Source organism: Brienomyrus brachyistius, chromosome 10 (genome assembly GCF_023856365.1).
Source record: "Brienomyrus brachyistius isolate T26 chromosome 10, BBRACH_0.4, whole genome shotgun sequence".
NCBI lineage: Eukaryota > Metazoa > Chordata > Actinopteri > Osteoglossiformes > Mormyridae > Brienomyrus > Brienomyrus brachyistius.
Window position 1 is genome coordinate 25,081,241 of NC_064542.1, and position 14,232 is coordinate 25,095,472.

At 36.8% G+C, this 14,232-nt stretch overlaps 1 protein-coding gene across 4 annotated transcripts in view; it reads left to right on the forward strand.

Annotated features, from left to right (window-relative positions):
* The window catches only part of pcdh11 (protocadherin 11), a 175,539-nt gene that overhangs the window by 30,512 nt on the left and 130,795 nt on the right, over positions 1 to 14,232 (forward strand). Inside the window, exon 4 of one of the 4 annotated variants that reach the window (XM_049029912.1) lies at positions 7,952 to 9,977. The exons of the other annotated variants lie outside the window; for them this stretch is intronic. Coding sequence (XP_048885869.1) covers positions 7,952 to 8,035 — 84 coding nt within the window. The 3' untranslated portion in view covers positions 8,036 to 9,977. Of the gene's footprint in view, positions 1 to 7,951; positions 9,978 to 14,232 lie in introns of those variants that run through there. 4 annotated transcript variants of the gene reach the window in all.

A 14,232-nucleotide genomic window follows, 5' to 3' on the forward strand; every position in this document is an offset into this window, starting at 1 on the left:
TTGTAAAGTGGGAGATAAGTACGAAAGCAACAAAGGGAAATGCATGGAAAGTGCCGGTTAGTCAGGAGGACTCGGCACAGGCGCTGTTGCCTCACATGGCAGACAGTGAGGAATTTCACATTCTCAAAATAAAGGTGACAGTTCAGGAGACCAAGCCACTTAATTATTCTGGTGGTAAAATGGAGAATCTGTTATGTAGTCCAGTACATAGGTCATGTGTTCTGGTATCATGAGTGCTGACAGAGGATACTGAAAACATAATATATTATGTGTTCACATGCAACATTGAGCTTAATGAGTTTAGTTTGATTACTAGGTTTGCAGTACTTGTTACTTTGGTAGACGTATGGATTGCAAGCATTCTTTGGTTCACAGTTCATAATTAATATGGGTTGAAATGAGGTCAGTGATTGGGTTAATGGGATTCTGTATTTAATTACTAAACATAGAATTTATTATTCTACTTTAGCCCATGAATGTGTCTCAAACAGCTGTACGCATGTTTTCTGGCAGCCTCAAAAATGCAGCTACGCCATTGAACAGATAGCATTAAACTGCACGTTTGTGTCAGATCATTAGTAAGTAGTACAGATACTGCCTGTGTCATGCTAGAAAAAAAAGTCACAAATGCGGTGGAAAGAATTGCTGTATAACTAAATACCATAACATGATTATAATTCACTTATAAGCACTTATAATGCTGCGGATTCCTGTGTGTGTGTTTGTGTGTGTGTGTGTGTGTGGTGGGGGGGGCAGGCGGTTAAGTTAGGGTTGAGTAGATGTTGACATACTTGTGATTAGTGTTATGTCCATAGAAATGAATGGAAAGTCCTCATACAGATATGAGGTAGACCTTTACATACCTTAGGCTTACATAGTGCTGTCATAATACATTTGTAGGACATTTAGTGCACCTTCCTAAATCTTTCATAGAACATACATAAGCAGCATGTAAGTTTACCTTAACGTTGTACAATACTTTGCATTAATTAACATTACGCAGTTTGTTATTATCGTACAATGTTTGTTTTTAATGTATATTAATGTGTTATGAGGGTGCACTGAATGTTCTATGAATGCGTAATGTATACATTTCTGAAGGTGCAGTCAATGTTAAACGTTACCAGAAATAGATACGTAATTTGTGTGTGTGCGGGTAATGTGTGAGACATATTACATGTCTCTACCAAATGTCCCCACAATGTGATAAAACCTGTTATTTTTATGTTGTGTGGATGATCTTTTCAGTCCTCATAAGGGGAAACTCAATTATATAAAAAGCTCTGACTGCAATTAAAACTACAAGTATTTTCCTTGATTCCTGTGGTTAAGGTTAGTTTTGTGTAGGGTTAGGGTTAGGGATGTTGTTGGGAAAAAGGTGTATCCTTTTGAACAGAATGGATGGTTCCCAGAAACACATGAATACAAATATGTGTGTGTGTGTGTGTGTGTGTGTGTGTGTGTGTGTGTGTGTGTGGCAGGGGGGTGCTGCAGGCCTATATATTAAATTGTGGGGATCATATATAAACATAACCATTTTTATTTTGATGATGAAACTTAACTTTGGGAGGATAAGAAAAATATTACTTGATGTCTACCAATGCTTAGGTTCACAAAGTGACGCAGGATGCATATTTTTGCTGTTGCTGGAATTAATGTTTGTTATAAATCAATATAGGCAATGATGTTTTAGAACAGCATCTTTACATTCTCAAATTGCCTTAAGACAATGTAATTTGTACCAAATAGTCAACATCATTTGACGTTATTTAGTAGTGTTTTTGTTTTTTTTTTGCACTAAAGCAAACTTAAATATGTTATACAATATATGTTCTAGAATATTCAATTTCAGAGCTTTTTTCTGTACTTTGAAGTGAATAGAAAATACAGTCGTTGTTGTACCTAAAATTTGGTTCAAACATAGATTCCTTGATAACTTTCTTAGAGTTTTGTCTGGAAAATTCTGCAAATGTTATAGTTAATATTTAAAAAGTGAATCAAAAGGCTAACAATCTGTTTCCCTTTAAATCTTTCCTTCAGTATGCTATTACTGCAAGCTTTTAATATAAAACATGCCATGTTCACTGCTTATAAATGACATTATAGATGAATATTGTTTAGACAATAATTTAAGGTAACACACACATGTGTTTATAAACCCAGTTGAACACATGCCTCTGCCAAGGTTTACCACACACACACAGTTTTACAAAGTCGATTTTTGGAAAAACACGCAATTTGCTCCATTATTTTTTTACACTAACTTTAAGTTACTCTCACTCTTGTACATTAATATTGCTTATTTCCAAATGTAAGGGAGGAGGAAATATTACCTAGGATTTTAGAAGAATAGATTAAACCATGTTTGGGACACAAACAGTTCTCAGGGAAGAAAAAAAAAACAAAATCATAATATTTGCTTACCTACAAGGATATATTTTAGTAATGTAATGTATGTTACAATCTTAAAGGTAAAACCTTTGTGTGTCTGTGTTAAGCCTTAAGGAGAAAGACCTAAAACTGTTTTATTGCTCCTTTGATTTGTACGGCTTTTAGCCAGACATCATGTGTTCCAACACTGTAGAGTTTTATAAAGAGCTCTTCCCAAGGCTAAAATGGTTACATCAGAGTAAACTCAAAACGATAAACTCACTCATAACCATTTTGATTTCAGTTTTCTTTTTTTTTATAACAATCTTGAATTGTTTAGGATGTTGGTACTTAACACCCCATGGTCGTGAGTCTTTCCCATATCACTAAGTATGTGAATGTGTAAGCTTGATTATTTTAGTATTATTACTTGATAGATGTGCTTTGGACCCGGTTTTGTAAAAGCAACTCATATTCTCCCCAATAACATTTTTTATATCCGCCCCGCAGCAATCGATACTCAAATTGAAATGCTGCAGGGATGTGAACAATTTAGATGCTATTGTTTCACAAAAAAAAGTAAAGCAACAATTTGACTAGGATTTTGCTTAAAAACAGATATCTGCACTTTGTCCTGTTGTTCTTTGGAATGCCTTGATTAAGCATACTTTGGGTCACGAGAGTAACATTGGTACTCTGTTGAATACATCTATTGAATTCCCTTTGTCCTCCACACACCAAAATGTACATTTGCGAAATGGTGAGGAGCAGGAGAGACCCAGTACTGCGATGCAGTGGAGCTTTCTGGACATCGTCCTTTGTAGTTGAATCGCTTGTTGCTTCTGACAAAAAGGCCCCCTTTTATTCCCCCTAGGCTACGGCATTGATGATGAGCACCCGAAGCAACAACCCACTTATTTAGATGCACCTTTGTAACTACCAGTCCATGGAGGGTTGGCCCAATGGCAACAACTTTATTATTTAGGAGCAAATATCAGCTTACTTTTCCCTATCACTGCAGTAGTGTGGTATACAGTAAGAGATCTTGCTTAAAGGTACAATGTTGGTTATTCAGAAAAAAAGCAAATCAATGTGTCCTTGAAATATCTTATGCATTTTAATCAATGTTTAGCGTTGCATTACGCTCATCGATTACGTGTCTGTATTTTCAACTATTTAACTATTTCAATTTTTTTTTACGTACAAATGAATATGTTTGTACTACTCATTTCCTAACACTTAATTTAACAATTTTAGCATTTCACTTTTCAAAGATGTTCTTTGCTTCATTTTGCTTCTAAGAAAAAAAAAGAGTTTAATTCTAGCCTGAAGTGGATATCTTTGTTACTTTCTTAACTCAGATGATCTCCAGTCCAGTAGCTGCTAAATTGCCTGCTTTTAAGGTTGAGTGTCTTGGGGCTTCTTTCATGTTCACTGTGAAATAAGGTGGACCATTTCAGTCAATGCAGCACTTGTAAGCTTCACCGACCTCTTCAAATCGCTGTAATATCTCACATTCATCGTGATTTACTTCAAAACAGATTAGCAAAAATAAAAGCAGCTGACACTTGTTTTGTTCTTGCTAAACGCTTTACTTGTATAGCTGCTATATCGGATCTCATACGGACCGACGACTCATGCTACCGATGCAGATGTGTTCAGTGTGACCCTGCTCCTTAAAGACATGCCTCAAAATTGTCTTTAAATTGCCTGTAGCATATGTTTGCCTGTGGTGCCCTGCATCCATGGTTTCCCCCTGCCTTGTGTCCTGTGCTGTTTGGGATAGCCTCCAGGCCCTCTGAAGCTCCGACCGAGAAAAGGCACCAGGACATGGATGGCAATAGGTGTCAAAGACAAAAGAGATAATTAATAGGTGTGTGCAAATAGGCTTTTAAGGAAGTTCTATTCTGTGCTATGACACAATCTAATTCTGACAAAAAAAATGTAATCTTAATGGCACTGATAACTGTGTTGCTCAGTGTCTTCTCACCTTTTATTTCAGTTCACCAGTATTTGTGATGGACTTTTTCCAAACGGGAAACGCTCAAAGTGAATAGTTTTCTTTTCTCGCCCCACCCCCATCGCCCCACCCCCACTCCCCCCACCTCCATCGCCCCACCCCCATCCCCAAACCCAGAAAGTAAACTTCTTGTGCACTCAGTTTGATCATAAACGATTTGCATTTACTATATTGACCTATTTCATTTTATTCGACTTTCTATAATACTTTGTAGTAGTTAGTAATGCATTATAATCCATCATATGTCAAAACAGAGTACCAGAGTTTGGCCTAGTATGAAAATAATCTTTGAACAGATAGTAATGCAGTTTGCTCCATAGAGGTTTGTTTTGATACAGCCACACTCCCCAGCGTGGTCAGTAAAACTTGCACTGCCGTCTGCTTGCAGAAGAGGAGGCAGTGTAATGCAGAAGCAGTGTTTATTTATTTAACTCAGCTGATAACATTTAACATGTACATCTGTGAAAACAGAACTATGATCCAGTTCATTTGCAGCTGGTTACAAAGGCTGCAGTTGCTCAAGATGAACATTGGAATTCCTAATGATTTACCACGTATGATAGAGGAACCACCTGGTTTCATCAAATATGTACTGACGCATCGGAAACAGCAAGTCAAACACCTCACATTATCAATAAATGTGCACTCCTGCTAATCAATGAACATTTGTGAATATACTCGATATTTTTTTAATTTAAATGCTCAGATTTTTTTAAGTTTGGCTTGTTGTGTAAACAGTAAAGGTTTGATGTAATTCTGTTTAGATAGATTATAGCTGTAGATGTTATTATGAAGGGAATGTTGAATGAATCAAGGGAATACATACGCAACTGAAACAACATTAGCATGAATTGCAAGCTTACGAGTGGATATGGTGCTTTCCATGCAATCTTAGCAAGACAGTCAACAGCATTTGGACATTTATTGACGAACAAGGTTTAAAGCCGCAGTGTAAGCTGTAATATTCACGTATGGTTATTCATTCAGATTCACACAAATAAAAATGCGCATCTAAAAATTGTCAGATAATTGAGGAGTGGTACTGTAGATCTTACTAGTGGGAAAATCATGCATAATAACATCCAGGTATATATTTTGTTTACTAGGAAATGTATGCATTGCAGAGACAGCTATATGTCTGGTGTAGCCAACATATTTGAGGCTAAAATGAGGAACATGTCCAAAGGCTAGGGATTTAATGTTTGCTGAACCATATGGGGATAGATTAACGGCGATATTAGAGAACAATCTTCCTCTCTTTCCTTCTGTAAAGTTCCCCCTGTTATTTCCCCTGTAAAAAGCGATTTTTAATATCCATGTCTGAGATTTCCATTGTCGATTTTTTTAAAAAAGATCTATATTATTTCTGTACTTTAGCTGTAGTGTCAGCAGATAAAATTTCAGGTTTCAGATACAATATATTTTTTGGTGAACTTTGAATGTGCAGTTACAGAGAGCTGCCCTGAGTCTACTTATGCACAGGATGCTGGGTAAATTCGTGATTGCCTTGTTTTGTTTATTATTATTGCATATTACGGCAACAAAGGGCATTGTACAGTAAAACAGCAGGACATAACATAATTCCTGATCACTTAAAATTCTTATTATTATTTTGTGTGGCACTCTCCTTATATCACTGCAAAACATGGAGGCAATTAGAAATTATTAAGAGCCGTCGTCCCACACCAGGGCTTACATGACCACTGAAAAAAGCAGTGATTTCCTGAATGATTTGCAGTCCACATCAGCCCCTGAATGCCATTTAAGGCGCCCCGCAAAAGAGAATGATGTTTCATTATTCAAATGAGCAAGGGCAGCTGTAGTCTGGGCATGCTCATTCAGCTTAGGGGTCTGGGGATAAGCCTCTTTGTTTGTACCATGTTACTGTGGCTCAAGTCTTTTAAAGGTCAGAATCTGTATCGCTCTGAGAGGTTGTACATTAATGTCTAGATACCAAAATGGTTTAATATCCAGACATTTCGTTATAAAAGGGATGCAAAATTACAGATTTTAGACGGAGCATATTCACGTTTAACAAAACAGTTCGTGAAATAATTGCTTTCACAGCTTTTATAAAAATGAAAAATAAATGTGTAGATCAGGTCCTTGCAGATCTACAAACTGCAGGGTCTAAGATGATCGTGATAAAGTGTGTCATAGCAAATGATGCCTATAGTGACTAGAATTATTTTCCATCCTTTGCAATTCCCAGTGCCCAGGACCCAGACGGGCATTAGCAGGTTGTAGTTCTTAGACGTTCCTCTCATTTATGGCCAATCTGTTTTGAATTTTCTTTTGCCTCTATGTAACATAACTTCCATTCAAAATCCCAGCACAAATATGTAAAAATGACAGTAGTCATATTTACACAAAGCAGCAAACATTGACAGCAATTGCGATAATAAACAGTTAAGTTAAGCATAAATTGCGAAGACTATACAGGTAACAGCTCAGCATGACAGTTTAATATTTTGGCTGCTTTTAGATGTTTTTCTTTCTTATATATATATAAAAAACAACCTCACTTCATATATAGTTTGCATATATGCTGATTTAGTTGTTATTGCTAACGTATGACTTTGCTTCTTTAATATGAGTTAGAACCCAGGATGGGCTTAAAAAAGATCATGCTTTAGGGGTCGACAGCCCTAGCTTGTTGCCCGATGGACATTTTCTGAGCCGATGAAAACTCCGAAGTAAATCCGTATTTTAAGCAGCAGTCATCGCATTTCCTGGTCCAGTTCCACCATGAAAAGATGCTTTTGCTGGAGCCTCCGCGTTTCATCCAGCTCACTGCTCCCTTTTTCTGTTTTCATCGTTTCTTTTCCGCGTGGCTCTTGTAAGGAATTCATCTGTTTGGCACTTATGTAGTTGTGACTTATTTATTTATTTGTTCAGTTATAAATACCGCTCTGTCTTATCAACTGTGTTTCCTAAGTCCATAAAAATTTTTATTTATTTATTTATTTATTTATTTATTTTTTGTCTGAAGCAATAGAAGGATTGGTGACATTTTTCTTCCGGATATTGGAAATGAATTTTGCTTGTAAATTAACACATTTTTAACATCTAAAATATTAAATAATATTTTTTTTTGGATCATCAAAATATTTTATTTTATTTATTTGTATGTATATCACATGCAAATCTAGCTAGTTAGCCCCTGTCTTGTATTTCCTGTGTGTGCTGCTCCCTTTGGAAACGCGGCTGCCTTAGAGGACGGCAGGTGCTGCAGTAGCGCGGTGGGTGTCAGATTCGGAGGGAAAAAAGCAGTAGAATCAGGCCTGCATGTTGACAGTCGCCAAGTGTAACGTCTGACCACAAATGCAGTGTCCTTCGAGGAAATCAAAGGAGGAAATCACTCATACATCATAAGCAGAGTTCCTTGGAGCTGCTCTTCCCGTCATTCCTGCGGCTGCTGTATCTCTAAAACATGTATTCACTGATGTGGTTCTTTTGTGCACTTAAACTTAACTATACACACTGCAGCTTGGTTAATACCTATAGCTCGGTGAAAATGTAATTTCAATCTCCCTATATGTCTGTCTCTCTATATTACAGGAGACGGCACTGAAACCACCATTGTATGGCTCACTCTGTGGCCCAGGTACAGCTCGAGCCCACAGGATAAAAATCAATCTCTAGCTGCCAATACCTAGAGAGAGAGGAAGGCACAGACTGAAGAGGTGACAAACACACTATACAGGTTCTACAGCCTCAAACAAGACCTAGAGAGACATTTTCTTTTGTTTTTCCCTTTTTTGCAGAAGAGAAAGGATTAAGAAAACGAGCGACTTGCAGTTGCAGACCGTGTCTTAATACCTTCTTAGCGCATTTAAATTTCTGAGTGATTTATGAGAATGCTTGAAAGCCACTGTTTTCAAATTTTCCTATTATCATTTGCTCATGTGTTAGTTTTATGCATTTCAGGGGGTATCTCAACCACTCCCCGCCCAAAAAAAAAAAAAAAATAAGAAAACCAATACAATAGAAAATGATGTGAAGTATGTTTATGTGTATGTATGTATATTTTCCACAGCCATAGATTGATTGTTTTATTGTTTTTTTTAGTTGATAATTTGATCTTTCACTAACCATATAGTTGCTTGATTTGTAATTATCCATTTTCACGGCTTAGACTTTAAGCTTTGCTCATACATCGGAATATTTGAAGCTGTAGTTCCTCCCGCCACCTGGGCTGCGTGACTCTGATGTCCTGTGTAGCCGTCATCTCTAGCCGATCCTCTCTCCCGCACTCTAGAAGGTTATTGTAATGCTAATGTAGAGCCTGGCTAACATTGGTATGCATGACCCTCTGTTGGAGGTACCTCCACACCGCAGTACCACACATCTGTGCCACTGACTTGCATAGGATGTCATGGGGAAATGTAGCTATAAAAGTAGTTTGATCCATTGAACCATGCCAGAGTCACTAAGAACTAAAAGCTTAGGTCTTGGACAGCAGATGTTCTAGTAAGAAAGTAAAGCAGAACACCTAGTTTATTGTGTCTTTGTAATGTCAAAAAGGTGCTTCATGTTTGTATGTTGTAGCTGCAGATCACCAAAATGAGCCGATTCAACCAATGGGATATATTTAATGAGTTCAAGTGTAAAGCACTGACTTCAAGTGTAAGGCACTGACTTCAAGTGTAAAGCACTGACTTCAAGTGTAAAGCACTGACTACAAGTGTAAAGCACTGACTTCAGATGGATGTCCTCAGGCAGTCCATAATAAGATGGCTCTAGAAAAAGGACTGGATTTTGTGCACTTATTTATGCATTTATTTATATTAATGTATTATTTATGTATTTTCACAAAAAAAATACAAATTATGTTTATTACCAAAAGAGAATTAAAAAGCAGGCTTTATATTGACAGCAATAAATAATGTGAACGAACTCAACATCAAAGAATCTGATGCACTTATTACGATATTCGAACCTCAGTTTAAAATCTGTGACTTTTGACTTTCATAAAAATGTAAGAATTTCATGTAAAAAAATCTGGAAAGTATAATGTATATTAGGTTAACTAAAAAGAAAAAAATACAACGACAACAATGAAATGCTTCACCTCTGAGGGACTCGTCTTTCTAGGCCCCTGAATGTAAAGTGTGTTGCCTGAACAAACACACATAGACCTTATTTAGGTGATGGGGCTACATTGCTCTGCTGTTAGTAGTGAGTTTAATGTGGCTCAGCGATTGCTTTTGTAGAAAGGCTCAGTGATACAGCTTCAGAATAGTTGTGGGTGGAAATCAGCACCTTCCAATTAATAGATTATGAAGTATATAGCTTTGCATAGGAGTAAAATATGTCCCAATAAGGGATCTGTCACTGTAAATGAAATTTGCGTGGGAAAAAAAAAACAAACAAATAAACAGTCAAATGCTTTTTTTCGTTGTTGTGCAAAGGGAGAACAATAACCTATCATGACTTTTGTTCAATGTGAAGTACATTATGCACCTTAAGGAATTTTTGTATTTTTATTTGATTTGCCAATGTATAAAAATCATATGAAATGTACATATAGTTTTGTTTATGTATGTTTGGGCTTCTGAAGTTGATTAAAGTCTTTTGCATTGTATGACGTCTTTCCATGACTCTTTCTTATTCATGAGTATTCTGTCTCATGGCTTAGTATTCTTCATGTGATTGTATTTTTTTTCCATCCTTGGCAGTGACATGGTCGTCCGCAACAAACGCTCCATGATGTTGTTTGGCGGGCCAACGGTAAAATATTTAGGAAATGATGTTGTTGTCACAAGTTCAAAATGCAGTAATGAGAGCAATCTGTTAAGGGGCTTATTTGCATTGCTCAGTTGTGCACCATTCATCACTAAATCTCAAGCACCAAGAACTAAGGAAGGAGCTGAAATCTAGGCTACTTGACAGTACTTTGCATTGTTAAAGGCGCTGGATATCTGAAGTAAAATTTCATCTAAATAAAAATTTTTTGATTTTCTTTTTTAATATTCACATTATTGATTAGAACCCTTGCATTATTCAGTAAATCATTTTGTTGTTCCGTTTACTCCAAACATTATTGGATTTTGCACAATTATAATGAAACAATATTATTTAATTTAAACACGTTTGTAGCACACAAAGAGGAGAATTCTCTCTTGTTTTACAAAAGCTTCTGCTAATGAATATAAATTTTTTTAAATCCTTCTAAAATAAAATTTGATAAGCAATCTCAAAGACACTTTGCAGCTATGAAAAAATTATCAAAGCTTTATAACTTGAGAACGTGAGAAGGAACGTGCATGCCAAGCTCAAGGAACGTAAAAAATGGTATTGCAGTTCTAAACAATATATCTTGCTTGTGTTTGAACATATTGCAGAGTACAATTTAAAGTTGTCAGTACAAAATAGTTAAAAAAATGAGTCCCAACGAGATATATAATGCCTTAACACAGTAATCACAATAACCATTTTATTTGTGTTTATATTCATAATATAACACAAAGAATCCATGGTAATTGCTATTTTTAAAAGCTACTCATACTATACACCTTGCTCTGACGAAAGCCATTTATACACTGCCAAACAGCCTAAAATTATTTTATTTATAATTCCAAAACAACCTAACAATATCTCAGCAAGATGACGTAAATCATTTCATGAGAAAAAGAGGCTAAAGATTTTTTCTTTTATCATCTGTGTGTTGTGGTGAAAGTACATGTATTTTTCTTATTGTCAGGACATTACTTACTGACCTTTCCTTCTTTACTCCTTTGCAGCAAACAGCAGTGACTAAACTGCCATGTTTTTCAATACCTCAACAGCGTGCATTCATGGAAGAGTTTTTGAATATTAATTCCAGTCATTAATATATATGTAAACGTGTGTGTGTGTGTGTGTGTGTGTGTGTGTGTGTGTGTGTGTGTGTGTGTGTGTATGTATATATATATATATATATATATATATATATATAGAGAGAGAGAGAGAGAGAGAGGCAGACATCAATTATCATGCATAAGAATGAATATTCTTGAAAGGCCAAAGTGGTTTTTTTTCATACCGTTTTATTGAACATATTGTAGTTTCTGTCACAGAAGAACTCTAAAATCCTTATATTCCTTACAATCTGCACTGACATCTCTGTGGATTGTGTGAAATGTAACGGAGCAAAGTGGGATCAAAGCGCTTTGACACTAGAAGACAAGAGTTTGTATAACCAGACCGAATTTCACCTGAGCATTGATTACTTTCCAGACATTACGCTTTGAAGTGTGCCGTGCTGATCATTTTCAGTAATTCTCTTGCATTAAGTATAAAGTCTTTCTTCATCTTAGGCCTGATACTCAAAGGTCAGCTGACAATGCAGGGAGGCTTGTGACAGTGACAGCCTTTTCAACATTATACTCTCAGTATATTGATCCATAATTTATTAGCTCCCCTGTGTAGGTTTTCAGCTAACAGTCTAGGAACAAGATTGCATATGATCCATTCATCTCTGTTTAACTGCATGCTGATTAATGCAGTCTAGTAGATTTCAGAATGGGAACAACACCAAAAATGTTTAATTTCATAACAAATATACTGTTACTGCAAACATCAACAAATAATTTATTTAAAAAGGAAACAACTGGGAGAGCACACTAAAATTTTTTTCTGAAATTTGAATATAAATAAAGTGTTCCTTGTCACAGATAAAGATGATGGTGACAGTAGCGGAGGCAGATAATCACAATCATCGAGCTTAATTTGCTTGTCCCTCCTGAGGCTGCAACCCATGTGCTCCTTTTGTTTCACCCCCAATAACACGTTAAAGCCACTTTTAAAACCTAAAAATGCATCTTATTACTTTCAGGGTTCTCGATTTGACATTTTTATATGCCATCCTCTGACTATAATACCATTTAAAAGGTGCGGGACCTAATGCAAAAGTGAACGGAGTTTTTTTTTTTTTTTTAAACTGAGAATTTTTCTTTAAATGTTAAACAGTTAAAGTGGGTAAGTGGGCTGGTGACAAAACATATCAGACTTTAACACGTATTACTCTGCCTGAATCTCTGGCTTAGATACAATTTTACAGGGAACGGCTCCACAGTCCAGGCGCAGCTTGACAAAGGAGGCATTTAGAGTCTTTTAAGGTCATCAGACAATGCAGGCACATGTAAGGGGTCATACTCAGGGGATGCATAATTTGGCATGTGCATACTTTGGACAGGGCTGCAAAAAAAGCCCCCAGCCTAGCCTAACCCAGCATTGCACCCACAACAATACTCACAACCAAGCTGAATAATTCAGGCACTCCTCTATCGTAGGATGCTTATTCCGTGCACTTACATCCTACTGTAGTTTATAAACCCTGGACTTTTAAGGAGTCCTTGACATATTAGTGTTGCAGTGCAAGTCATACGATTCCAGTGCTAGAGGGCACGGTATGTTTTTCTGATAAGACGTATACAGTATTATTTTTGGGATTTATTTACTTTGGTCGGTTATTATGAAGATATGGAAGTTAATCTGAATTATATCATCGTTATATTGTTAAGTTGTATATTATAGCATGGCATAGGTGAAAGACAAAAAAACAGCCAAAAAGAGAGAAAAGCCAAACAATTAAGTCTGAATAAGATGCTCAGGTTTTACCTTCACCCTGCAAACACTTTTTTTCCCTTCATTTCTAAAGAAAGATGATGCTGTTTGAGTCTCAGGTTGTTCTCTGTATAACGAAAACTACTACAGTAAGTTATTTATTTATTTAGTTTAACAAAAGACCCCCCTGGGCCAAATAAAAACATTCAGTATTACAATGCAAAATAATTCTGTTCGTAGAATCAAATATGCACGGGGAAACTGTCTGGCAAACAGATATAATATTAAAATGGCACACAGTTTCAGGAAGACGGTTACCATTCTCCAAATGTGTGAACAGTAAGTAAAAAAGAAATACCGTTATATCTCAAAATTTGTAATGTGAGACACTATGTGCACTTAAAAATAGTGCATGCTGATGAGGTAGACAAGAAATAAAATTGCCTCTATTTCAAATGTAAGTGTTTAATTAACTGTTTATTGGTGCCTGACAGTAGAGCGGGAACATAGGTGTCATATTTGAAAATGAAATGCAAAAGCAGCAAAAGACGAATTTGTAGCAGTTAATTGTATCCATGATGATTTGTCGCACAGAATGTTTGGATGTGACTTTTAAGCAAATAAGGGCACCCTGGCTGTTTGTGAGTGTGTACAGAGTAGGTCTCGAGTAGTGCTAACCCAGGGGGGGGGTGACAGAAATCCTGCTGTGCGCTTTCCACAGAGCTGCGCCGGCTGCCATCCTAATCCCGGTAATCTTGTACAGAATTCATGCTTTACTTTTGCAAAAGAGATTGAGGGATGATAAGAACCTGGCCCGTTTTGGAATAGCCGGTAATCTGGTTGAGACAGAAGACTCAGGGGTATTTATCCTGTCCTGACATTTGCTGAGGCAGATGGCAGAAGGGGGGGGTAGAAATAGCAGAACTTCTTAATCTATCTACAAGGGAGGGGTGGAAAAGAACAGTGGATGATGATAAATGTTGTTTATTTTGCTGCTTGACTTCTTAAGTGCTTTCAGTCAGATTACAGGCTTTCTCAGGGATAATCGGAGGCACCAGACAATTGCCTTTTCTCTCATCCTAAAACTATCCCCTACCAGTGCGTAAAGCAAGAGGTTTGGAGTGGATGCTGACTCCTAATTCCAGATTAGTCCCGTTCCAATACTGCTAAAATTAACTGGCCGGGGTGCTAATCACGGCGCCTCAGATACCTCATGCTCCTTCGAGGAGCGAAGCCCGTGGAGCTCTGACTTGTAAATCGTTTGAAGAGAGCAGTGCTGTGTACGCACGGGA